Below are 27093 nucleotides of genomic sequence, written 5' to 3'. Positions count from 1 at the left end.
AAACATGACTGTATATCCAGGTGCTTATGGCTTATGCCCGTAATCCTAGCTACTCAGGAGCCTGAGATCTGAGATTTGCAGTTCAATGCCAGTCAGGGGTGCAGTCCAAAAAGCAGAGCTTTGGCTCAAGTGGTAGCACTTGAGCAAAAATAAGCTCAAGCTCTGAGTTCAAGCCTCGGGACTGGCAACAAAAGCAAACAAAAATCCTAAACATGATATATTCTATTGCAATTCATTTCTCAAAGTCTGCATTCAGCTTTTCACATACATTTTTCAGTCACCCTTGTCTTTTCAGTATTACTAATTTAAGGGAAGAAACAAAAGAACCTGTTTGAATTGTTCCATATTTGTGCCTCTTACAAAGTAAAAACAACTTAAATGGATATGTATTCTTTTATTAAAGTGAACTACTTTCTTCTAATTGTCATCCTCCAAAATAAAATAGTAGCTTTTTCGTCATTTCTTAAGAGTAGATTCTTTCCTCTTTATTAGAGACACTAGTTCATCTGATTCTTGACCACAATGTAGAACCAAATTGGCAAAACCTATGGCTCAGTTCAAGTTTTTCTTTTGTTATTTGTTTTTGAAATATGTATGGAGCAATATGAATGTATGTAGCAATATGTATGTAGCACAAGCTGGTCTTGAACTCAACTGTGTAGGCCAAGTTGAGTCCACCTTCCTCTGCCTCCTTAGTCCTGGCATTACAGGCTAGAGCTGCCACCTCACTGGTCTGGATTGTGTTAAAGGGTTTTTTATTTAAATGCTGAAGTTAATGTCTATCCCTAAGTCATTTGCTTCTAATGCTTATAGCATGAGTGGAGTTTGCCATACCATTTTTGCTTTCCTGGCTTTACTCTTCCCTCTTACAGAGTGAGATTTTGGGGAGATCTGGATTCTATGCCATTTGTTTTAATTCTATGCTTTTTGTTTTAATTGTCAAAGGCCTACTTGGTGTAAGAGGGACAAGTGAGTGGAATGTGCCACCTGCTGCTGCTGCTTCCCCTATTGAAGACTATTCAGTCACAGATACCCTTTCTATTATCTTCCTTAAAATTTTTTTGGGGTGGGGGCTGGGAAGGTGGCTCAAGTGGTAGAGTGCTAGCCTTGAGCTGAAGAGCTGAGGGACAGCGCCTAGGCCCAGAGTTCAGGCCTCACGACTGGACACCCCCCAAAAAAATGAAATCATTTGCCGGGCGCTGGTGGCTCACACCTGTAATCCTAGCTACTCAGGAGGCTGAGATCTGAGGATCGCGGTTCAAAGCCAGCCAGGGCAGGAAAGACTGTGAGACTCCTATCTCCAATAAACCACCAGAAAACTGGAAGTGGCGCTGTAGCTCAAGTGGTAGAGCGCTAGCCTTGAGCTGAAGAGCTGAGGGACAGCACCCAGGCCCAGAGTTCAAGCCCCACGACCTACCAAAAAAAATTTTTTTTTGGGGGGGTGGTCCTGAGCTCTGGTCTAATCAGGTGCTTCACAACTTGAACCAGCCATATCCCAGCCCAATAGACAGCCTTTCTGGGCTGACCCAGATTTGTGCAGGCCTCAATGCAACATCCCAGAAAGCCTTCTAAAAGCTGAATAATTAAGAACTGAAGTTAGACTAATAGAATGAGATGGGTTTTTGTTGTTGTTGTTGTTGTTGTTTGAAGTTTCCCCAATTGATAGTTGGGTTTTTCATCTATTCTTTCCAACTTTCTTCCCTTGTGTCCCTTACTGTGTGATGTGCTGGGTTCTGGGGTGTCTTTTGTGGACTGGCAAGCGAAGGGGGTACAGTAACATTTACTGACATCCTGTGTATCTATTGAGTGCTTAGTTAGCTATTTCACAAGTATCTTCTCATTCAATCTTACCCCTGCACAGTAAATACAGCTACTGATGAGCTGTACAAGGTACTGCATCTGGGACTTAAACAGTTACTTGTCAGTAATAATAATTTAAATGATCGAAGTTGAGTCTTAAGGACAGTTAATCTGGATATAAAGAAATATACTTGAGATTTCAGTTAAGGTCAGTTTTCAAACTTGACAATGCCTATGCCAATAAGCAAAAATCATGGTATTTAACTTCTAAAATACCGACTTTCAAGTATGATTGAAATCACCTAAATATTTCTTTCTTAAATATAAAATTTATATATGATTCAGGTAAAAAAAGACTTCCTTTTTTTTTCTTCATTGACAAAATCTTGCTAAAACAAAAATGATAGGAAACCAGTTGAATTCTCTCAAATGGTAGGAAATTTTCTACTAAAATTATACTGTTAGTTGAGAATGTGTCCTTATTTTACCTATCAATTTTATCAAATAGGAAAGAAAATTGAAAGTGCTAGGCCTCAGATTTTTTTTTTTCTGTCAGTCATGGGGCTTGAATTCTGGGCCTGAGCCTGTCCCTCAGCTCTTCAGCTCAAGGCGAGTGCTCTACCACTTGAGCTACAGCGCCACTTCCGGTTTTCTGGTGGTTTATTGGAGATAAGAGTTTCACGGACTTTCCTGCCTGGGCTGGCTTTGAACCGTGATCCTTGGATCTCAACCTCCTGAGTAGCTAGGATTACAGGTGTGAGCCTGTTTTGTTTTGTTAAAGAATGAAATGGGAAACAAAGAGGAGGCAACAATGCTTGATAAGAAATGTACTCGTTATCTTGCCCATGTAATTGTAACTCCTCTGTACGGTATTCTCACAATACCAAAAAAAAAAAAAAAAGAATGAAATGGAATTCCTCTGCCCCTTGTATCATGCGGGAATTAATAAGTATTATATGTAAAGTCCTTTGTACACATTGGAATAAAGATGCTATATAATTTTAGCATTCTTCATGGTCTATTAGGCTCCTCAGGGTGTCACCAAATACAATATTTTTTTTACCTTTTATTCCATAAAAACAATTTTTTGTTGTGTTTCTGACTGTGAAAAGGTCCTGTATTTGTACCTGCAGAGGTTGCTATTGTCACATAGCCCTGTTCTTTAGTAGCTCAGCCAGGAAAATTGAGGGAGGATATAATTGTGGACCTCTATTAAACAGCTCCTAGCTCCTGGGAAGAGGACATTTTACCTGCTTATATCCCATTGCAAATCATCTGATTACATCAGCCTATTGAGTAGCAGAATCATATACTGGTCTATCTTTTTCCTCTGTGTGTGTGTGTGTGTGTGTGGTGTGCCTGTCCTGGGGGCAGAGCCTGGGCCCTTTTTTGCTCCTCTCAAGGCTAATGCTCTACCCCTTGAGCTGCAGCTTCAGTTTCAACTTTTTTGGTGCTTAATTTAAAGAGATAAAAGGCTCGCAGACTTACTGCTGGCTTTGAATCTTGATTCTCAGATCTCAGCCTTCTAAGTATCTAAGATTGTAGCATGAGCCACTGGCACCTGGCTTTCCTTTTCCCTTTGCTGTCTTCTTGTCCTGATCCTGAGCTCACTGTTTTGGAATAACCCCAGAGAGAGGGAGGTGTATTCTCAGATCCTGTCTCTATTCCACTCACTTCTTTTGTACTTGTCATGTTCCAGTTTGTACAACTCTGTTTCATGTATGGCTCCTGTAAGAATAATTGTATTTTTGTCTATTCTTAAAATATATAAGCATTTTATGACCACTAATTATTTTCTGATCAAAGAGCAGGACATTTATTCTTTAGCTTTAGATTCTGACTAGTTGGCTTTTCACAGTTTTAGCCTGTGGATCAATGGTAGAGAATATTTTAGTTGTGGAATGTTGTTTCTATTCAAATGGTATGACAAGCAGGGCGCAGTGGCTCATGCCTATAACTATTCAGGAGGCTGAGAGCTAAGGATTATGGTTCAAAGCCATTCTGAGTAGAAAAGTCCCTGTGAGACTCATATCTCCAAATAGCCACTCAAAAACCAGAAGTGATGTTGTGGTCCAAAGTGGTAGAGGACTAGCTTTTGAGCACAAAGAGGCTCAGGGACAGAAACCAGGACCTGAGTTCGAGCCCTACAACTGACCAAAAAAGAAAAGAAAAGAAATTCCAAAACACAAATGGTATGACAAGATGTAAGTTAGATGTACTCCAGTCACTTAGCTCACTTACTCTTCTTTTTTTTTTTTTTGTATTTATTTGGCAGTAGTGGACATCATGAGTGTCTCCATTTTGTTCAGTGTTGTGTGGTCTATTTCTTATCTGCACTTTTTAACAAGAGCTCCTGGCTAGCTTGTTGTTCAGTCCATTATACTTAATGGCCTTCCTGAATTCTTTGTTTTTATCAGAGTGTCTCTTCCTCTTGTTGCTAGGTATTGTGTAGCCTCTGAAATTACTCTGAAGTTCTCTGAGTACTTCCCTCTGACTTAGGATGGGACAGTTGTTATGCCCAGCTATATTCTCGAGTCTCCTCCAACCCCACTCTCCATTCTCTCTTCTTTCTGTTTTTCAAAGGTAGTTTTGCATATTTATTGTTCTTCAAGTTCTTCAGATCATTTTCCTTGTCCCTTCAACATTGCTACATGAGATATCACTGAAACACATGTAGTATATGGTATACTTCAGAACTGATCCGGGCATGTGGCCAGCTTAACTAAAGAAAAATTAGTTTGTTTGTTTGGGCTATAACTTTCATACTGTCTACTAGGCAGAACCCTATTTGAATGTTTAATATGTAAAAAATAAAATTAAATTTCTGATGGACACCAATTATACAAGAAGTATCCCTGGCTTTCTAAGCCCCCTTTTTGGGTAATGTTGTTCCTCTTTTCAAGCTATCATTTTTATGCCTCTCTGTTCTTCCTTTGTTCTCTGCCTTCTACCCACTTACCACACCCATTCGCTTCTGGTATTTGAGCTATAGCTCCTTTTTGCAATTTGGGGCTTTTTCAGTCTTTTCAGAGGTCTAGTGCTTAACTGTATTTATCTGTGATCTTGGTAAACAGAACAAGTGTGTGTGTGTGTGTGTGTGTGTGTGTGTGTGGTGTGTGCGCGCACGTGCGTGTGTACTCAAGTGCATGTGAATAGGAAGCTTGCCACATTTCCTCCTTATCCCATAGAAAATGTGTTTTCTGGAAGCCCTTTTGACACTGAAGTGAATGCCCGCTAGCCCGCCCTTGCTGAATTCTCCTGAGAGGAGAGAGAGAGAGAGGCCTTTATTCTCGTTGTCATATCTTTTGTTTCTGCTGATTATACACAAAGTAAGTTGTAAATAGCTCTCTCACACACCATGATTCCTCTGAGGTATGTACAGGAGAGGAGATAGGCACTCAGCTTCAGCTCACCCTGGGGATTCCTCAGGGTCCCTTGCAAGGCTTGTCTGCTTCCTGTTACACCACTAGCAGGATGAAATCTGTCAGTTCTAGACAGTTATCATCCCATCATGAAACCTGTGGCATAATGTTTAGAAACATTAGCTAATCAGTTCACCATTTTTTTCTTTAACTGAAGTATTTATGTCTCTAAAAGCAAAACATACAATGATGCAAAAAGAATAAAAATGACAAGGCCACACAATCATAAATCACTCAACATTTTGTGAAAACCATTAACTTTGTTTTTGAATATAGCATTGAAACAGACAGTGATTGCCATTTTGAAGGTAGGTGGATAAAGTAGAATCCTCCCAATCAGCTTAAAATCTTTATTTCATACACTGGTAAGGTTTGCAACCATATTTTATTATCTTAATTTTTTAGTGAAGTAATTGTAAGGAAGTAGACAATTTATGTCTGCTGTTTCTGTCTTTTTTGTTTTTTTGCCAGTTGTGGGGCTTGAACTCAGGGCCTGGGTACTGTCCCTGTGCTTTTTTTGCTCAAGGCCAGCATTCTACCACTTGAGCCACAGTGCCACTTCTGGCTTTTTCTGTTTATGTGGCACTGTGGAATCAACCATCAAATGAATGCTTGGCAAGCATCCTACCACTAAACCACATTTCCAGCCCTCAGTCAATTTTTTTAACTGCTTATAAGTAGCTAGCTAACTTCTTGAGATTTCTAAATCAAAAGGCAGAATAAGATGTACCAAATCACAACTAATTTGAATTTCAACTTTTATGTCCTAAATATGGCTTGCCTTTTTAATAATCATTTGACAGAATTGAAAACACTGATTCTAGTGTTTGTGCTGAGGGTGTTGGATAGTGTTAGACTATAATTTATTAGTGAGCTATGCAGATTGCGTTGATTCTCAATTTGCTCATCTATAAAATATGAATCTATTTTCATGAATCCTTGCTTATTGTTTTTTTCTGCTTAGAAATTCTGGGATTCTAAGCTTGAAAGTGCCACCCACTTCCGTACTAGTTTCTTTTTGTGATTAGAATTGTTGTAACAAACTGGTAGCTTGCCACTGTTTTCCTCTCCAATGTACTCACAGACCTTTTAGTTTTCCCTCAGAAACTGTATTATTTCTAAGTGTCTGAAGTTGTAATTGAATGTAATTGTAGTTGTTTAACTTTCTCTTTTCCTCTTGAGAGTGTTTATAAAGTATATTTTGTGACTACAAGGATAAAAGGAGCTAGAAACATAGTATTTATGACATAGTCAAATAATATTAAGGTAAGTAGGAATTTGTTTTGTGTACACAAAATAAGGTATTGTTTATGTACAATTTGCCATATGTACATTCCAGCTCGTGGGATCTGCTTTAGTTAGTTAAATACTCACACTTGCTGAAATTGTATAAAAAGCTTCATTTCAATATGGAATATTCTAAGAATGGTTCCCTTTTCCTTTATCACCCCTTATAGGAATTACTGTTACAGAGCTCATTAGTGGCCCTCTATATGTCAATTGTTATCTACATGTGTGATACAAGACATTTGTAGTATCTCTTGTTATTCCTCAATGTAGCTAATTTTCATTTATATTGTTTGTACAGTACTAAACTAAATCTCAAATAATAGGTTCTGCTTTCTCTGTTTTTTGTTTTTTTTTTTTTTTGCTGGTTGTGGGACTTGAACTCTGGGCCTGGGCACTAAACCTCAGCTCTTCAGATAAAGGCTAGCGCCCTAACACTTGAGCCACAGTACCACTTCTGGCTTTTTCAGCTTATGTGGTGCTGAGGAATCAAACCCAGAGCCTCATGCATGCAAGGCAAGCTTTCTACCACTGAGCCACCTTCCCAGCCTTCTCTGGTTTTAAAAATACTTTTCATATGTAATATCAACAAATGTCTTTAGAGTTGTATGCCACCAAATATAGTTAGAATTAAAAAAAAAAGTTGCTTAGACTGGGTGCCAGTGCCTCATGCCTATAATCCTAGCTACTCAGGAGGCTGAGATCTGAACCATTTCCATTTAAAACCACCCTGAGCAGGAAAGTCCTTGAGGCTCTCTTATCTCCTATAAGGAAAAAAGGAAAGAAGCCAGAAGTGGAACTGTGCCTCAAGTGGTAAAGTGCCAGCCTTGAGAGAAAAAGCCAAAAGATAGAGCCCAGATACTGAGTTCAAGCCCTAGTGCCAGCACCAAAGTAAAAATGAAATAAAATTACTTTATTGCTCTCAATCTTTCTTTTCTATCTCATTTCTTAAATTTGAATATTGGCTTTATAACTTAATAGTGTGTAAGTCTGAGCTGCTTATCTATTCTATTCTAAGCCTTAGGTATTGCACAAGAAGTGATAATATTTTAAGACCATGAGGGGGAAAAAGATGGGTTAAATCTGTATATAAGATGTCTACATGCTTAGTCACATGGAACTTTATTGATGAAATTCATAGGAAAGAGCGGTTATTAACTAGAAGGTCTGATGATATATTCTACCTATTTCACCTGAGGGTGTAGGCTGGATAGAAGAATGAGAGATTTAAAGAGCAGTCTATGATCTGAAAATGTTTGGGAAGTTGACTGAGTATCTTTTTTCAGTTAGTGATATTCACTAGTGTCCAGCTTAATTTACTGAAAATTGTTTAAATATTGGATAGTGAATTTTGAGTCAAAAGAAAGAGCAAAACAATTAATGCAGTAGATTTGGGTAAAAATTCATCTGAACAAAGGGAATTGATTAGTACAGATGATCTTAACTGGAATAAAAAAAATCAAAACACCAAAGGAATGCTTTGGTAAGGAAAGAGATATAGGTAAGATGTCACATAGTGGATGGATTGAGATTTAGGAGCATCTAGGGAGACGATATGATTGGCAGGATAGTATATGTTTGCAAATAAGGAATAACAATTAGAGAAATTAATTTATTAACTAATTTATTCATGGTGCTATAGACTGAATCCAGAGCCTTCCACATGCGATCCAAGCACTCCCTACAGATTTACATCCACAGCCCCCTACTGAAAACTTTGAAAAGTTTAAATAGATTTAAATAAATATAGGTAACTTATACTTTTTATGTTGATGAGGTATCCTTCTGGAAAAAGATCTTTCAGTAGACTTTCAGTGTAGTAGAATTTTAGTTATAGAGAAATGGCCACTAAATTATAACTTTTGTTTTTACTATCCAAACATGTATACAAAACATAAAAACTTTATACTTTAAGCATAGTAAGCATGGGGAACTGGTGGATTTATTTAGTGGCAGAACACATGCCTATACCTAGCATGTGCCAGGCCCTAGGTTTGGTCTCTGGCACCAAAAACAAAAACAAGCACAGGGAAAAAACACAAAGAAACAAAAACCATGTATATACGTAAATAAATATTGATAAATAAGAGCCTGCTTATACTATCCTACATATATCAATAACAAGAAAAATTAATTTCAACAATTATTTTAAGGGATGAGAAGATCTTTAGCTATCAAAAAATTCAGTTTGTGTAATTCTCATCTAAGGCATTTGAACAACAGAGGGAAAAGGATGTGTCATCAATATCCACTGAGGATTGTGTATTGTAAATGAGGTGTGGTTTTTACACTCGTAGTTCCAAAACTAGGAGGAGGAGGATCACAGGTTTGATGCCCACTGGGCTACGTAGTGAGTTTCTGCCTCCAAAGAGAAAGGTGAGCATATGAGAGGAGAGGGAGAGGGACATTCAGAGTATTACATTCCAGTTGTTTTCTCTTACCTTATTTCTGTCCTTTATAAAGTGCATATTTTGTGCTGCATGATATGAATGTAATACTGAAGTAAAGATCACATAGATCTCTTCTTGCACTTTTTCTTATAATTAATAAATTAGGTTGTATGATATCCATAAGGTATTTGTTGACAGACCAAGAGTCAAATACATGTCAGGTTATCAGACCTGTTTCAGACCTATAGTCTGGGATGTCCCTGCTTTCTACCCGGTTCAAGTATGACTGCGTACAGTTCTTAGTGGCCTCCATACCCAGCGTCTAACCCAGCCATATTCCCTCAGGTACCACTGGCATGTGCTGGCAGAGTGCTGGGTGCAGACTTTTGCCCAAACCTGGAGGAGCCAGACCAGAGGCTGGAAGTCCAGGTTGGAGTCTTACTGTTTTATCAGCTGGGGGTGGTATGGCAGAAACAATGGTCCTAGAAGTACATATTGGTGTTACTGTACTATCAGGACAAGGCAACCATTAAGACAGGTATAAAGAAAAACAAATATACCACATATGCAGCTAAACTCCCTTTTTAGTATATGTAGTCTGTACCTAGAGGTCATTCATGGCTTATTAATTCTGAAGATATATTCTATATGGGAAAAATGAAGATTTGCTGTCTAGGTTTACAGAAGTTGCCATGACACTTGGCAAATAAATCAACCTAACTTACCCTTAATTTTCTCATCTGTATAAGGGAGATTTATCACAAAAGGTGGCATGAGGATTAAATGAACTAACATATCTAATAGCGTGGGGCCTGGGACATAAAAAGCATTCAATAGCTATTAGCCCTCGCATCTCTTCCAATTGTCATGCTTATGTACTGAGCACTGTGCTAGGCACGTGGGCAGTATGACAGTTAGCCATGTTTCTCACATTATGATCTTTCAAATCAGTAAAAATGCAGCTGTTCAGTGGACACTTCATAAGAAAACTAGTGCCTAATGAGAAGTTTTTTGTTTTTTTGTTTTTGTTTTGTTTTGTTTTCAGTGTATTGGGAGATGTGTGCAGAATACTTTCTCCCTGAAAATGTTGACTTGGGTTTCAGAAAGAGGCTCGTATGTTGCAAATTGGAAATATAACATGACAATAGTTGGAGGCATGTCTCCTCTTCTGTGTAATCTTTAATTTTTGAGGAATGTATATGCCATTGCAAAGATAACAGGCTGAACATTCATCTTCAACATAAAATGATTAAACTCATTTTTTTCTAACTCCTCCATTTGGCATCATTTTTAAAATTTTTAGGCATATGGGTTGAGCACAGTGAACTCAATCTTAAAACATTTTATTGATTTAGGTATGCCACATGAGAAGAGAGAGAACAGTTTTTAAAATTGACTTCTTCACTGTGTGAATGAGGGTGGGAGGTGGTTGCAGGGGGAGATTTCCGTTTTTATGGTACTGAAGGGTGCATCATCTTTTGCACACCTGCTCTTGGCCTAGGGAAGACCACGTGAGCTCTACTGTGTCCCAAGCTGGTACTGTCTGGGTGGTGTATGGCTATGATACAATAGAAAAGCAGGTGTGACACATATGACACATGATCATGTATTTCCTGGTTCTAGAAAGCTAACAGCTTGTGTGTGACACGTAAATACAGGGTGATTGAGGAGTTTTCCTGGGGAGGAGCCTGATCCTTGACCTCTTTAGGAAGGCGAGTAATGTTCTTCAAACACATCACCTGGAATGGTTTGCTATGGGTGATTGTTGGATAATCTGGTTTTTTGAACTTGAGTCTTGGTGTAAAGAGAATGGATTTTGCAGATGTGAGTATGTGTGAGATAAAACTGAAAAAGAAAAAAAATACTGAAAAAGATCTAATGAGCACATTATCCTGAAATAAAGGAGAAAGATACAAGTTTTAAGTAGGATTCTGGTTGTAGATAACTAGATAGTGTAGTTAGCAAATCAGCATGGGCCTTGTAAAGAAGAGCAAGGTAATGAAAATGGTATAAATATATTATTGGGTTTCTCCTTTTTTTCCCCTTTCAGGGCCTGGGGCTTGAACTCTGGGCCTGTACACTGTCCTTGAGCTCCTTTTGCTCAAGGTTAGCACTCTACCACTTGAGCCACAGTGCCACTTTGGGCCTTTGCTGTGATGAATTGGAGATAAGAGCCTAATGGATTTTGCTGCCCTGGCTGCTTGGAATTGGATCTTGAGATCTCAGCCTCCTGAGTAGCTAGGATTACAGGTGTGAGCCACAGGTGCCTAGCTTTGGGTTTCTCCTTTTATTAAATCTATTTTGGTATACTGAGGGGATAGATTCAGTCAGTTTAAAAAAATCGTCTATTATGGTAAATAGGTGAATCAACTAGAACCCATTGCAATCTTTTCTTCCTATTTTCCCTATTCTTCCCTAAACATGTTTCCATTTAAAAACTTGTATCAGTCCTAGTAAACTTAAAACTTTATATTCTTTCCTATCAATTCCAAAAGTCTTTTTTAGCTTGATCTCTTATTATTCTTGCCGTGTGTGTGTGTGTGTGTGTGTGTGTGTGTGTGTGTGTGTCCACATGAGGAAACAAACCCATTTCTTAATCTAACTCTACACTCCAGGAAACTCACTGTAAAGTTATCTACTTTTCTTACTTAGATGTCAGACTTCTCTCCAGGGCCAGACATTGTTACCACTAGTGGATTTACTGTTTGGCCTCTTGATTCTGAGAATAACTTCCTATACTACTCAATTTAGGAGCAATGATTTTATTTATATCTACTTCCTTACCAAGCATTTTCATTCAGACTCACCCTCCTCTATGTATGGTTCAGTTTAATACTTCAGTTTACATGAGTTCTTATTACTGGTGAAGTCTTTTCCTGCTCTTTCCTTCTTCTTTTGAAATCTTTGCCTCTTTATCCCTATAAAATTTCAATTAATGAGTAGCTTTGTGATCTAATAATCCCAAGGTTACCAACACTGTACTCAGTATATACTTTTGGTTTTGAATTACTGTCATCCTCATGTCTGTGACTGGCTTGATTTTTGCAAGGGTATCTCCTGTGTTTTTGGATTAATATGTTTCATTTTTGAATAGGTATAATCAAGATTTCAAGTCACCATCTAGTTTTGTCCATTTTCCTCAGGGGCTTTTGAAGTAGATATGCAACTGGGTGCCCCCTAGCTTTGGAGGTTAACTGATGTATATTAGCACTGAATTGTGCTCTTACACAATTACCTTTTAGGAAATGGTTATTCTAGTTTGGACTTCCCTTAATTGCTGATAAATATTTTATTTTTAATCAAAGAAAAGTTAATTTGCTTAATCTAACTGTGCCTCACCATGTATTAAGTTGTTAGGATTGCACGATTCTATCCTTGCTTGGGAATTCAAGATGTGTGTGAGGTTTGACTTGGTGTGTGTGTGTGTGTGTATGTGTGTGTGTATGTGTGTATGTGTGCATACACACACACACATATATTACTACTGAAGTGCTTAGAAAATTAGAGTAAATAATGAACCAATATTTCAATACCAGATTAGACCCCATTTACTGTGATGTTTCATAAACCACAGACTCCTTTCTTCTGTGAATGCATGAAGGATCACTTTTTTTTCCAGACATACCGGGGTGCAAGTGTAAATTTCCATAAAATTTAAATGAGGTGCTTCCTGTAATTAATGAACAATTGTGGCTGCTCTCTGGTCTGCATTGTAATTAACCGTGATCAGGCTTGTTTAGTGATGACACTGTTCCTGTAATAATTTGACAAGCTACTGTGAATTTGCCAGGTTATTAAACAACCTGCAGCATTCACTTATGGAATCGCAGGGATGAGCTCCATGGCTGCTGCTGCTAGTTAAATGCAGCATAAGGTTGAACTGAAAGCTACCCCTTGAAGTCTATCGATCACCACAAGCAGATTTAAATTCCTGTGTTTTAAAGAAGTTAATTAATTTTGTATGGGGTGTCTTGAAAACTTTTTATTACATGATAAACCTACTGGGGCAAAGCTGATCATTTTTATGAACTCATAATAAAGCTAGCAAATTCTCTATATTGTTAACACCAGTTTGGAATAAACAGAATCAGAGGTTTCTCTTACCACCTTATTAAAAGGGTAAAATTATTTATTTATGTTTAAACCTGTTCCCTCCCCCACATTCATTCACAACGTGCCGACAAATGTTAGTTTTTTCTGTCTTTCTCTTCTTATCTTTTTTTGTTGTTAGAAATAACAGATGACCTGTGCTAAACAGAGTCATATTGCAGGTAGAGAGCTCTAAGTGGATGGCAGCCTTATGTCCTTGGTCACTAGCGTACCCTCCCCCCCCCTGCACCCCCTCCCCGTAGCCCTTTCAGGTTAAGAACTGTTCAAAACATTACTGTCTAGTTACTGTGGTGTCTTTCATTCAGATTCTGTTTATTGACTAAACCACAAGGATTCCTGCCCAAAGTACCAGGCGGTCTATGCTTGACTGATTTTGATTTTCTAACATCAGCCCTGGGGTTTATTTGAAAAATGTACATACACTGCAGCTTTAGCAAGTCAAGTGACTGCATGCTTTTGACCATGGAGTAGAGTATATCTGAGGATCATTAAATTTTGGGGGGTGGGGTAGAGTGGAGAATAAATGTAGTAGTCATTGTACTATTGCAGACACACTGAAAGAGAGGAAGAGAGAGAGAGAGAGAGAGAGAGAGAGAGAGAGAGAGTCTGTGTGTGTGACACATGGTTTTTGTCTTTTCATCTTCTCCAAGAGCCAGAAAGTTTCCTGCCGCTCTCTTTCCAGCTATTGACAAATGATTGCCAGATGTGAGATCTTTGCAGTGTTCTTTCCCTCAGCAAACCTGCAGCGAAGGGATATTTGATTCTCCCTTGCCCATTTCATCTCCTTTCCACATCTGCCAGAGACACACAAGCAATACATCCCTACATGAGAGTTTAAAGTTTATTCAGCTCCCTTTCCCCCTCCAATAAAGTGTTTGGAGACAACAGAATGAGGTCCATATGATGCTCTCCCAACTTCACTATATGAAATTAGTTGTTTATTTTACTTATCTACCTCTGAGTAATTGAACGAATCCATTTTAGTTTCGGTCTATGGAAAATTTGATGTAAGTCTAGGAGTGCTAAGACTTTCCTATCGTCTTTCTGCAATCATGCCACCAGCACAATTTCCTCCAAGCCCCTCAGTTCTGATAAAACTTGACTGCCATTCCATAGGACTTACTAGTTAAGTTATTTTGATATAGACCTATCAAAATATTAAGTATGGAGTGTTTGGTAGAATTCAGTAATTATTTAGGATCTTAAAAAGCCATCTGGCTGGGGAGGGGAGCTACATCTTCTTTGGTTGGAATATTCTACCCTGCATTTGTATCTTTTGTCAAAGCTGATATGTATGAGGCCCTAGTTTTACTCATAAGTGGATTGTAAAAGAGAAAGTACACTGAGTTTTGGAGGCATGTGAAATTAGCCTGGGTAGGCCACAGACATAATTACTAACATGCACAGAAGCCTTTTGCATCTGCTTAGAATCTATTGATACTGATTTTTTTCATCTCAGTTTGAAAATATTTTTCAAAGTGCCCTTATAGCTCATGTTCATACTATAGGGTGGGCTGACACAGGTGGCCTTTCTGTTTTCCTATTACACTTTTTGGCAAACGAAAAGGCCCCTTATTCCCTGAATAAGATCAACTTAAAAAAATAAAAAATAATCCATAAAATGTCTGCCACATGTTCTCTAGCTTTATGGAAATGTTTTCCAAATTAAAGTCATAGTATTGAATTCTAAAAGTGCTAGTGTATTTATTTCGCCTATCTTTTAGTTACCTGTGATTAAGTGCATTTGTATTTTATGTGAATTTTAAATGAGATTTTTTAATGGCTTATTTTTGGAGCTTTAACACAGAAAAAAATTGTTATTAAAGACAGAAAGGTAAAATAGCTCTGCCCATATCAGAATCAGAGCAGGAAGCTCTTTCATATGATTTTAAAAGAAAATTAATGAATTAACAGTAAGGGAGAGAGAAGAAAAGAACAACAGAAACTGTGGTATCCCCTGAAAAGAATAAGTTTTCCTAAGCTTAAGTAAATGGGATAAACCTATTTGCCACAAGTTGCTGAAATGTCTGTTGCTATTCAAAGTGTCTTTTGAATATCATAGAGATAATCATGGTTAAAATGAAAATGTTCAGTCTTAAAAAGATGGAGGGGTTAAATATTTGCAGTATCTATCGCTTCAAAATAAACTGTTCCAAAGCTCCAAAGGTCTCTATGGAAAAGTTTATATTATTATTGTTCTTCATATTCCCTTATGACTGATGCCACTCTAGACTCTCAGTGGATGCCAGTGGTTGGGAAGGTGGAAGCAAGAGCTCTTTCAGAAAACAACAAGGTTAGGAACTCCTGTGGCAGGAGCCAAGTTCTTCCGAGTTTAGATCACTTCACAGAATTTGCCCTCGCTAATGCATTTGCTAGTTTCTCATGCCTTCCTGCTTTTTCCTCAGCATTGTTACTCTGGGAGGCAGGGAGGTGCTAAGCAATGGAAGTGTCATCCAGCTTGTGCACCTAGGGAATGTCCTTCAGAGGACGACTTGTCACCAGCCGTCAAAGAAGAGAGTGGCTTTGTGGTCTCTGAACATCTGGCAATGCTGCACAGGAAGCTGAGGGGGTGTCATTAATTGTGATGAAATAATTTAAACCATCAGGAATAAATGAGGCTGTTAAGCTAAGTTCAGATTCCATTTGCCATGCACATGTGTCTAGCAGCCTGTGTGCAGTTAAAAAAAATTGAATTATATTAGCTCATGAGTAGAAGTGAAACAGATACTGTAAATGAAACAAGTTGCTTTGCAGTGATGACATCGTGTTGAACCACTTCACAGAGTTGCAGTTTGTAGGATCAATATATCGGAAGTGGTATATTATTTAATGAGTTTTTATATAAAAGCAATCCTTACTGCAAGCACATAGAAAGGTTCAGTGGGTTAGGGGCACACACGCGACAAGGATAGGTAAGTAGATAGAAAAAACAAGTCCACACCTGATAAAGGTGGGGTGAGTGGGAGTTCTTTGCCTGACTGAGTAAATGCACAGCTTACACTTCTGTGTAGTCTGACTGAGTAGATCAGGTCCCTTTCTGTGCATATAAAATGCAGGTTTCTCTCTAGTGACCAATGGGGTTGAATCTTAGATACTTTGGGCACATTCATGTTATTTCCTTGTGAGTAAAAACAACTGTCTTGGGTGATGGATTACTCCTCAAGCAAATGAACTTAATTTGGAGGGCTTGTACAATCAGTGAATACTGATTTCAAATGTAATTTTCAAGCACGATGGAAGGAGGCAGTCTCCGTTTATTTAGAAAGGAAAGACTTTAGGGTTTGGAATGTTGGAGCAACTGAGGTTTTCTGCACTAAGTTGGGAATGGTGTATATGTTCCAAAGTATATTTCTAAAATAAAAATCATTCTTTTTACATATTTAGCAAAGTTTTCAAAGTTGAACTTGTATTTAAAAATAAACAAGGAGATTTGAAAAGTAAGGTGAGATTGCTTAGGTACAGAAATCATTTCTGAGAAAAATCAGAGATCCCCTTGTCAGAAAACAGAGAACACAGCAATGGGTGGGATCACCAGTAAGCTTTGGACATGAATTATTTTGTTGCGAATATTTTATCTCCTTTTATTCCTATTGTGCCTTGGTTATCTTATTGCTTTTCCCCTTTCCTAGACATGTCTCCTTTTTTCCTTCTTTTCTTTCTCAATAGTCTCTTTTTCTTTTCTGCCATTTTTTACTTTATATTTCTTTTTGTATTTCTTCTCTTTAGAACTTGTTCTCATTTTCCACCTTTCATAGATACAAGTGATCTGCAATTCTGTTTTCATTCATAGTTGTCCTATCACTGGTTAAAAAAAAAGTACATTCTCAGTTACTTAATTCATAAAAGGTTACATTTTTACAAAAAATTCTGTGACCACTAGTGGATTCTTTTTGAAGTGAATTACCTTCAGTAAACTTTAAAAAAAAGAATATAGAATAATCATTGAGTTATTTCTTTCTCTTACTCCTCAATAAAATTACTGTTAGTGTTAAGTCTAACAGAATTTTGGGGCTTAACGTGCTCATTATCTTCTGTTTTCTGTCATAGGAAGACATTCTAATTGAAACACTTGAGTTTCCTAGCTTCACACTTACATGAAATCTTAACAGAATAACCAGTTGTTAGGATAGTATATATGTGTGTGCTTTTTCTGAATTTTATTTAAATTGATGAAATAGGTTATAAAAGACTTGAGAATCTGCAGTGTTAGTTGCACTGTTGGAAGGCTTAGAGACAGTGTCTGTATATATAGCACTCTGCCTAGCTCATGGTTAATAATGAATGCATTGTTACTGTTATATAAATATTTACTAGTTTCTGATGGCCAAGCAGATAAAAATTAGGAAAAAATTTCCAGAAAAAAATCAATATTATTCACCTTAAAATGGTCAAAAAAGGCTGATAGAATAAAGTACCCCAAATCAACAGAAAATTTTGATTAAGATAACTTATGTGTTTCTTTCCTTTGTATTTTGTATACATTTGTGTTTCAGCAACAAATTATAAAATGATGGTACATTGAGCAGTTGCTTGAAGTTTTGTTTTGGAATTGTGTTAACAAATATAGAAAAATGTTTCATGAATGCAAGATTTCTTTTCCTTTTAAAAAATGGTGGAGTGTGAACGGGATACCTCCACATATTTTCATGGCCTTTTCATTTTTCCACTGTTGTTATACATACCCTCCACTTAAGTAGCATTAAATTGGTGCATTTCAGGAATATTATGGATTGAATAAACTTTAGTTGGAGTAGCCTGGGAACCTAACTACATTCTGCATTATTTTTCAATTTTTCATCTGTGTTTCTTTGAGAGAATGTTATCTAGATTTCAGAGTAACAACTTAATTAATATAAGCTATTCATGTTGGAAACTGTCAGTATTGATAAATAAAATACTGAATAAGATGCTTATCTTAAGTGTTTTTTTTAACCCATTGCCGTAGCAGCTTCAGAGAAGGAAGAAAGGAAAGTTTTTAACTTGAATAAAAAATTGTGTTTCTGTAGGGGTGTGTGTACTTGTGTTGCATGGGGTTGTATAAATGCACATCTCCTAAGCAGCCGTATTTTCATAGGTTTGTTAAGAATACCTAGCGATGTTGTGTTTGAATGTTTTGTTGGAGTTAGTCATAATGAATACTGTCTACTTAGAATACAAAGTCCCTCTACTTTGCACAAAATGAAATAAACCTTTTTGAGTAGAAAGTGGGACCTCAACTTGTATGTTATATATTTAACTTTCAGTATTTTTTACATGGTTTCAAACTTTAAAAGTGAACATTATCCAAATTATGGAATTTAGTATCTTTCTTTTACAGATTTGGCAATTGAGACCAGGAAATTTTAAGAATCCGCCCAATTAAGTAGAAAAATGCTATGCTTTTTTAATGTGTTAGAGCTGTTAAGATATTGCTTGTTCATTTTTATTTTTCTTTAGATTTTTGGAAACACTACTTATTATTGTTATAATTTTTAATCCAGGAAAATGATCAATTTATCAAGTATTCAGTGACCTAAATGCACATGAAGAATACAAGTAGAAGTGATGCCTCAGTAAAACTGGGTGGGGAGAATTTATGGAGGCTACATGTTTAGGTATTATAGTAGCAGTGTTGGCAGGTTCCCCTTAGAAAGTGGATCTTTTTGCATTGTGTGTGAACTGTGCTGCATCGATGCTGAGAAATCTGTATTTGGTTCTGCCTTTTGTTTGATATTTTTTTTCTTTATATCTTAATGGTGTCAGTATAGAATGTAGGTAATGTTCAAAAGCTAAGCCTTGAATATTATAAAGTAGAAATAGTCTCATCTAAATAATCTCTGTTCCAAAAGAAAAGTGTCATTGCATACATGTGAAAAACAGGATTGCCTAAAGAGATAACAGGTTTACTATTTAATGTTTGGTGAGTAGTAGTACAGTTTCATGTAACAAAGAATCTTAAGTCTCATTGAAATCATTTTGGTTATGTGAGCCATCTTTTAAGTGGGTATGATATTGTGTATTCTATAAAAAAGGGAGCCTATCAGATAGGGTCTCTGTACTCTAGGAGTTCATAATCAAAAGCAGATAATATGGCTGACATCTGTTATTGTAGTAAGGTCTTACAAATAAACATTGGTCATATTCATAAATAAAAAATTATGTCAAAGACCAAAACCTTTTTGCTTGCCTGATTAAATAAGTAACCAGACATTCTCATCTCCACAATGAAACTATGGTTGTAAAATAACTAAAGTAATCCTGATGCCAGGATAATCTCTTACATTGTTTTTTTTCTTTTTAATGTTCTTAAGATTGTTGGAATTGCTATGATGTCACTGATAGCTTCTTTTTAATGGATCCAGATTCAGAGATGTTATTTTAGCTTTCTGGCTTTAGAAAATGAGATGAATTGAGTTTTCTTCCATCTCTGGAATTTCCCCATTTAAATTCTGACAGGTTATGGTACTTGCTTTATAAATCAGCATCCTAGGATACAGTTTAAAATTTTATTCAAGCCCTTAATTTAGTAAAAAAAATCATGCTTAAAAATTTTAGCTACCTTTTCTGTAGCCACTAGAAACTGCATTAAAGAAAATACAGTGGTTTAAAATTGATGCTGTGATATGAGATAAATGTATGTACCTAGAAGGTTTTGAGAGGTGTTGGTAAGAAGAGGTAGCATCAGAACTTTTGGATGAACAGTTTAAGTGCAATTGGGATAAAACTATGCCAACTGGAATTAAATATGTACATGTTAACAAGGAGAAATAAATACTGCATTTGATAAAGATTTTCTTTATGTTTCAATATCAATGCAATATTTGAACAGTCACTTCAGTTTTGATGTGTGGGAGCTAATGCTAGCAACACTGAGAAGACTAAACATGAACTCAGCTCAGAGTTCAAGACATTAAAAAATGGCTATCTATATGCCAGTGTAGGTGTCTGTCTGTGTAAATTAAAGCATGTGGGTGCATAAATTAATTAGAGAACAGTCAATGATATAAATCAAACTTATTTGGTACACTGATGAAATGAGCATTGTTTATAAGATTATCTTGTTATTTAATCTCTTCTGTATAAACCTGGCTGGTTGGCATTATGAAGTAATAATACAATTAATGTGATGATGGTATACTTTTTCTTGGTACAGGTCTGATCCTGCAGGGCTTTCTTGACTTGGATTTGTGTATATACAAGAGCCTAAGAACTGGAAATTTTAATTAACAAGAATCTGCCCTCCTCTTTAGTTATGAATGGGGGTTATTTTGTTTGGTTTTGATTTTGAATCTCAGGCTGTCCTCTGAGATTTTTTTTATTCCGTTTTGAATTAGTTATCTATTGACCCCAGAAAAAAGAATTGTGTTCAGATATAATTTTTTTTAAAACTTCCAAAGTTCATTATAAGAGCTCCCTGCAGTCTTCAAGCTATACTTTATTGTGCTAGTAGATCTCAAATAAAGAATTTTACTTAAAAATAAAACCTTAGGGATTTTTTTGAATAAACAAAGGTATTTTTCTCTCATGTACAAAGATATTTTGTTTAACTATTAATTATGCAAGTCTATGTCTAGTATATACAGAGACACGACCATAATTTATCTTTTGTATGAAGTTGAATACATAATACATAAGCAAGGAGTTTAGTGCAGAGGAATTATTGGGGTTGTTTTGCATTTGAGTAAGAACTTTTTCTTAGTGATTTTGCTTTGTCTACTTCCCATTTCAATCTCTCTGACTCTGTGAATTTAATTTCTTCATATCCCCAAAAGAAGACTTTGTTTTTGGGAAATTAAACATGTATGAATTATTGACCTTGCTCTCAAATTGCTTTAACTGTTGCCTGACATTCTCTTATGCTTGAGTAGAACTTGACAATGGTATCCAGTACTTCAATTTATAAATTACAGGGGTAATGTCATAAGTAGGTACATTACTCTTTATGAAAACTTCTATGAATGGAGCCTGATGACTGAAATTGGTTCTTGCTTCTACTAAATCTCATAGAGAGAATGTATTTAGGATGAGTATATCCTTTTGGATCAGCCATGGGAGTAAGTATGAATGTGATTTTATAAAAATCATAATTGTGATTTCATTTTTTTTGAAAATATTTTGCTTCTTTATCAGTCAACATTGATATGAAACATCTTAGTTTTACAAGTTAGACATTTAGATGATGTATCATTTTTTTTTAAATTTTGGTTTCATCTTCACAGGAGTGTCACAGATCTTACGGTTTCAATAGTGATTATATTTGGTGCCATAGTAACATCCTAGCTTGTTAGCAGTGTATATGTTAGTTCTGTGGTTTTGTGAATCAGAAGATTTCAGACCAATCACCCATGAATGATTTGTCCAATTTGCTTAATGAGAGAAATAGTGGCGTAAGACAATCTTATAATATATGTATGGATACATTTTTCACTATTACACTTGGCTCTCTTCTGGATTATGCAACCTGAATTTTCTATCATTGTTAAGCTACGCAGGTATATTTATGGAGTTTGTGTCTGTTTCCTGGAAGCCTTTCAAGACAGTACTTGTCAAACAAATATTAAAGTAAGTGTTATCTGCTAACTGGAGCCCAGGCATATGGGCTAACTAACAACACAGTTTAGATTGAAGAGGTGACCAACTACTTACCCTCTCTCTTTTTTTATTGTGAAAATACCATACAGAGGGGTTACAATTACATGAGCAAGGTAATGAGTACATTTCTTATCAAGCATTGTTGCCTCCTCCTTTGTTTCCACTTCCCGTCCCTTCCCATCTCTCCCTCCTATCCCCTGCCAAAGTTGTAAAGTTTGTTTTTCGACATAAGGTCTTGTACATCTCATTGTTGCAATGGGTCCACCTATATCCCTGTTTATACATTTTGTTTTTTCCCTTCTCCTCCACAAATACATCAAATACAGTGAAAAGGGGTTATACCATGGTGGGGGAGGGACATACAAAGCAACAAAGAAATATCTTATAAATATGTTAGAAACAATAGCAAGAAAGAAAAACCATTTGTGTCTTTATCTTGGGGTTCATTTTGCCTAACATCAACTTATCTGACTGTTTCTGCATAGTTACTGATATGAGCAAGGAACTTGTGTCTCATATCTGATGGGAAGCAGGTTTCAAAGAGCTTTGAGAAAACACTGTGAGGCTATGTAGCTGGGAGTAATACATACTCAATATGTACTGGGATAGAGTCTAAATCTGTCAAATAGAAGCCTTGATGATAAAGACTGACCTGGGAATTAAGCTACACATGATTCTCTTCAAAGTTTTGCTGATATGTTTAACTTCTTCATAGGTGTCTCCTTGTCTTTTGGATGGGAAAAATCTAGTATCACTGGTTTCATTGATAGTCCTAGTTTCTTTGTCTTAGTTTTTTGTTGTTGTTGTTATTGTTTAAATCCTGATCTTTTTTTATTATGGATTACATTGCTACCTCATTTCTTTCTCTATTTTAATGCAATAAGATGTTATTTTATCTGTTCATTTTACGATTTCTTTTGGGCACTGATTTAATCTGAGTCCTATAGACAGAACAAGACAGTGAATAACTTCCATGAAAGTATTTCATTCAGGAAATATCTGAGAGGAAGTTGGAAGGACCAGGGACAGTATTGAGTTTGGGTGCTTCATAAATATACTTTCATAAAGACCTTTACCCCTTGGCTTTCATTCTCTCTTCAATAGTATGGCCCTCTGAACAACCAACCACTCCCCATACTTCTTGTTGTACATGTATATCTTAATCCAGTTATTCTGGAAGCACAAGGCATTCAGGTCAAGCCCAGAGCAAGGCACTAGGAAGCTTTCAGTGGACAAGTTGGTTAATATGGCTAGAGCAAGAAATGAGAGAGAAATTTTAGTAGTGCATAGGAACCCATATATTTATTGTTTTCTGTTTTTTTCTTTCAAGAGTGTAAGGAGCTCTGGAATATATGCCATGTTAGTACCTTATCTGTTGTGAATTCAGCTGTGCTATTTATTTTTGTTGTTTTGAAGAAATATCTCTCAATTTGGATTAGCAAACATTAATTGTACAAGGGAGATTTCCACTGTAAAATCTCTACACACCTATATACTATGTCAAGCATTCTTCTTCCATTTCATCATTTGAAAGGACTGTCTGCATTTCCTCTAATCCTTTTAGGGTACTTCTTGAAACAGAGTGATCTGAAATAGGTAAGATATTGCCTGCGTGTCAACATAAGGCCATTGCTTTATCCATACAGAAGCATAAGATTGTATTACAAAGTGTTTTATTTGGGATGGGGAAATGTGGTTAAGTATTCAGCTATTCTTAATATTTTTCTTAAAACTAGTTTTTTTAGGAAAATTCTGCTATGAGGTAATTTGGCTCTGAGACTTTCACCAGTACACCTAAATCTCCACTGTAGTTTTCTAATTGGCCTTAAGAACCCCAATAGTATAATTAATGCTTCTATTGAACCATGGCATATGATAGATTAGTGAAGATTTAGAGAAGGATGTAAAGAGAAATTCAAAAGAAGTCCCCAGGGGGAATGAAATATTATGCATGCTTTTAGTACTTACTTGACACAAGAATCCATTTTACCAACCAGCTTGTAACAGAAGCAGTTGAATCACACAGTTATTATATGTGTTCACTTTATTATAGTTACATATTTTTATTGGAGTCATGGTCCAGAGCGAAAAGGTTAACTATTTTCATGGATCATACAGAGGAGATAAAACAACATCAAAGTTCCTATCATCCACAGATGTACTTAAAATATCTAATGGTTTTACTTCTTACAATGGGTGAACTAGTCTTGATTGCTCTCTCTCTCTCTCTCTCTCTCTCTCTCTCCCACACACACTCTCTCCTTCTCCTGTATAACATATTTTCTTTCTGTCCCTATTTTTTAAAAGCACGTACTGCTTATAGAACTAACAATTTAACAAAGTAGAGGAGAAGTAGTTCTCTGTTTGGACAGGTAGACAAAAGGACACATTGCAAATGCAATGAATAGCTTAGTATTAAACATGCCATCATTTCCTAATACATTGTTATATTTTAAATGTAAATGTCATGGTTAGAAGAACACTAGAGAGACAGATTTTAATATGATTTTATAGCTGTTATAGTATCTTAAACCAGTTGGCAGCTGTTATCTAGTGAGATGTCCTTCTGCATTGCTCTTTTGCTCTGATTTGAAGCAACACTACTTTTTGTTTCCTCTTACTCTGTAGAAACTTTCTCTTATCCTGAGGGACATGGACAGTTGGTTGATTTGGAGTCAAGATACTTTAACACCTTTAGGGCAAAATGTATCCTTTAAGGGTATGTTAGAGCATACCATCTAGAGGGTAAGCAGTTGTACATTGTAAGGAAAATGATTCCCTTTGTGGGCTCTTCAGGAACAATTTTCTATTTTGTGGTTGGTCACTTTCAATGTATGGCAATTGCTTTCCATTAGAATCCCAAGGTCCAATCAATATGTACATTATTATGCAACTTATAGTTACATTATAACCAAAATATGTCAAATGTGGTTTCTGAGTGGCTGATTTACAGTAAGTCTTTCTCAGTCCCCAAAGTGGGCATTATGACTAATCTGAACTCTCATAGACAGACATTTTTCTCCATGTGAAAATTGTGTGTGTATTTGGGAGAGGATGTGGAAAGGGAAGGGCAGTTAACCTACTGTGTCAATGTACTCACACACAGATTGATCTATTGTCATCTCCTTTGCATCTACATGGATTGTTGTGAATTATTTGCTTACCCTGGGAGAGATGTGCTCTGAATTCTAATAATTTAAAATCTGTGAATCTATTAAAACCATATTTGTAGCTCTAAAAAAATTGATATTCACTGGGCAGTTTGCCCAACAAGAGAAAGTCAAAGAGATTACACACTTATCCTAAGTAACAGCAACTACCCTGCCAATTCTTCCTTTGAAGGAGTACAGCAGACCCAAATTATACATCTATGGGTATAAAGAGACAGAAAAGAGCTCAATATATACAATCAGAAAGTAAATTCCACAATAATGGTTATAGTAATGTTTCAAGATGTGATTTCATCCTGGTCCTAGTCATTGAACTACTCATGGCTTACATAGATTTAAAATGGTTTAAAGCACATTCTAGATTGTTAAATATGTTGTTCCCCTTCTCCTCCACTTTGGAATCAGACTATTCATGTATATACCAGTAAACCCTGAGATCATATGAGGCCAGTACCACCATCCTCATTGTTAGAGAAAGTGAGGCCTATAGTTTTATAAGGACAAAATATGGTCACAACTTGGCTTTCTAAAAATGCTAAGAATGTAAATTTCATTATCCTTTGAGAAAATATAAAATAAAGACTCCAAGGGGTCATCGATATAAAGATGTGTACAAATAAGCTGGTATTTTCCCAAGGGAATTCTGCTATATTCAGTGAGTGGTAAGGAACTAGTTACAGTGATACTCTGATCTTCTCAAGGGACAGATAGAGTCTTTTTCATTAGTGTTTCAGTACCAGCCACAGTATCTAACACTTGCTAAGAAGGTACATAATAATCACATGATGAGAACTGAATGAGATAAATGCTAATTTTGCAAAAAATCACAAAGGATATGCACAAAGTTTTTGTCAAGTATTTGAAAATATTTTATTTTGGGTTTTTTGTGGCAAACAGAGCAAAGTTCAACTAAAAGCTGGTCTCCTTGAAGACAAATGTCCAGTGAGCATATTCTGCTGTCCAGCATGATACTCTGCTCAATTTCTCAAAACAAATGAAAACAAACAAGTCATATTGCTTTTTCTTTGTATTAACTTGACACATTCCTTTTTATAGCTGTTCTCCCATACTAAAAATCTGGTAAATTTGGTCTCAAAGTATTTCTTGTTTAGTTATATATAAATAATAAATAATATATGCTGGAGATAAATTAAAATGTTATAAATAATATCTCATTTTATATGATTATGTCTTTAAAAAGTTGAAAGTATTGTTTGCTCAGATAATTGTCACATTCCGGAGGAATTATTGGGAAGTAATTCTCGGGCTGTTGAGGGTGACTGCATCAAATGACTACATTTGACTACATTTGGCATGAAATAGAGAGTCTTGTTGTTAATTCTCAGTTAACCACAGTGTTGATTATCTTGTCCAGCAACAATACTTCAGTTGTTTGTTTTGCATATCGCAGTTGACTAGAGCATGAAACTAACAAGAGCCTGATTGTGGATTTTATTCTTGTATGGGCCCGTTAGGTTTGCGAAGGGAAAAACTTCTTGAATAAACATAGACACCACTCCAAATGTTGGTTAGCTGTTAAATAAATGGATGCTATTATTACAAAGGAGAACTTGGCTGATCATCACATCTCATTACCATTGCTGTATAAACAACCAAAGCATGTATTCTGGTGACAGCAGTTTCATAACATTAATGCATGTGCATTGTATATGAAATATGTGTCTCTATGAAATTAGTATTTAGTTCCTTTTTTTGTTGTTTGTTTGCATTTTACATTTAAGGTAGGGTCTTGCTATATAGCCTGTGCTAGCCTCAAAGTTATGATTCTCTTTGGGTGCTGGTAGCTCACCCCTGTAATCCTAGCTACTCAGGAGGCTGAGATCTGAGGATCACGGTTCAAAGCCAGCCAGGGCAGAAAACTCCCTGAGACTCTCATCTCTAATAAACCACTCAGAAAACTGGAAGTGACACCGTGGCTCAAGTGCTAGAGCGCTTGCCTTGAGCTGAAGAGCTGAGGGATGGTGCCCAGGCGCAAAGTTCAAGCCCCACGACCAACCCCCCCCCAAAAAAAAGCAGTTATGATTCTCTTGCCTTAGCCTCCTAAATTTCTGGGATTATAGGCATGCACCCCATACCTTGCTAACATTTAGTTCTTTAGTAGAAATAGGAAATCTGTAGAGTTTCTGGCTGACTTAAAAGCTTTTCAAAGTAAAACATTGTCCTAGTACTAGTTCATAAATATTTGAACTTATATATATATATATGAATATTCATATATATATATGAAATTTCATATATATATGTGTGTGTGAATTTTATACCTGTAAGCTGAAGCAGAAAAAAAAGTCAAAAGAAAAAGATATCAAGCAGGTAAATGTCCAG

The 27093-nt window shown here is 36.4% G+C and overlaps 1 protein-coding gene across 2 annotated transcripts in view; it reads left to right on the top strand.

Annotated features, from left to right (window-relative positions):
• Bnc2 (basonuclin 2) overlaps window positions 1-27093 on the top strand; it is a 426707-nt gene that overhangs the window by 164671 nt on the left and 234943 nt on the right. Inside the window, exon 4 of one of the 2 annotated variants that reach the window (XM_013020751.1) lies at window positions 9245-9328. The exons of the other annotated variant lie outside the window; for it this stretch is intronic. Within the exon in view, the coding sequence (XP_012876205.1) occupies window positions 9245-9328 (84 nt within the window). The remainder of the gene's footprint in view (window positions 1-9244; window positions 9329-27093) is intronic. 2 annotated transcript variants of the gene reach the window in all.

This window comes from Dipodomys ordii, unplaced genomic scaffold (genome assembly GCF_000151885.1).
Source record: "Dipodomys ordii isolate 6190 unplaced genomic scaffold, Dord_2.0 Scaffold53, whole genome shotgun sequence".
In the NCBI taxonomy this organism is placed as follows: Eukaryota; Metazoa; Chordata; class Mammalia; order Rodentia; family Heteromyidae; genus Dipodomys; species Dipodomys ordii.
Note: the sequence above shows the minus strand (reverse complement) of the source record. Positions and strands in the feature narration are given on the sequence as shown.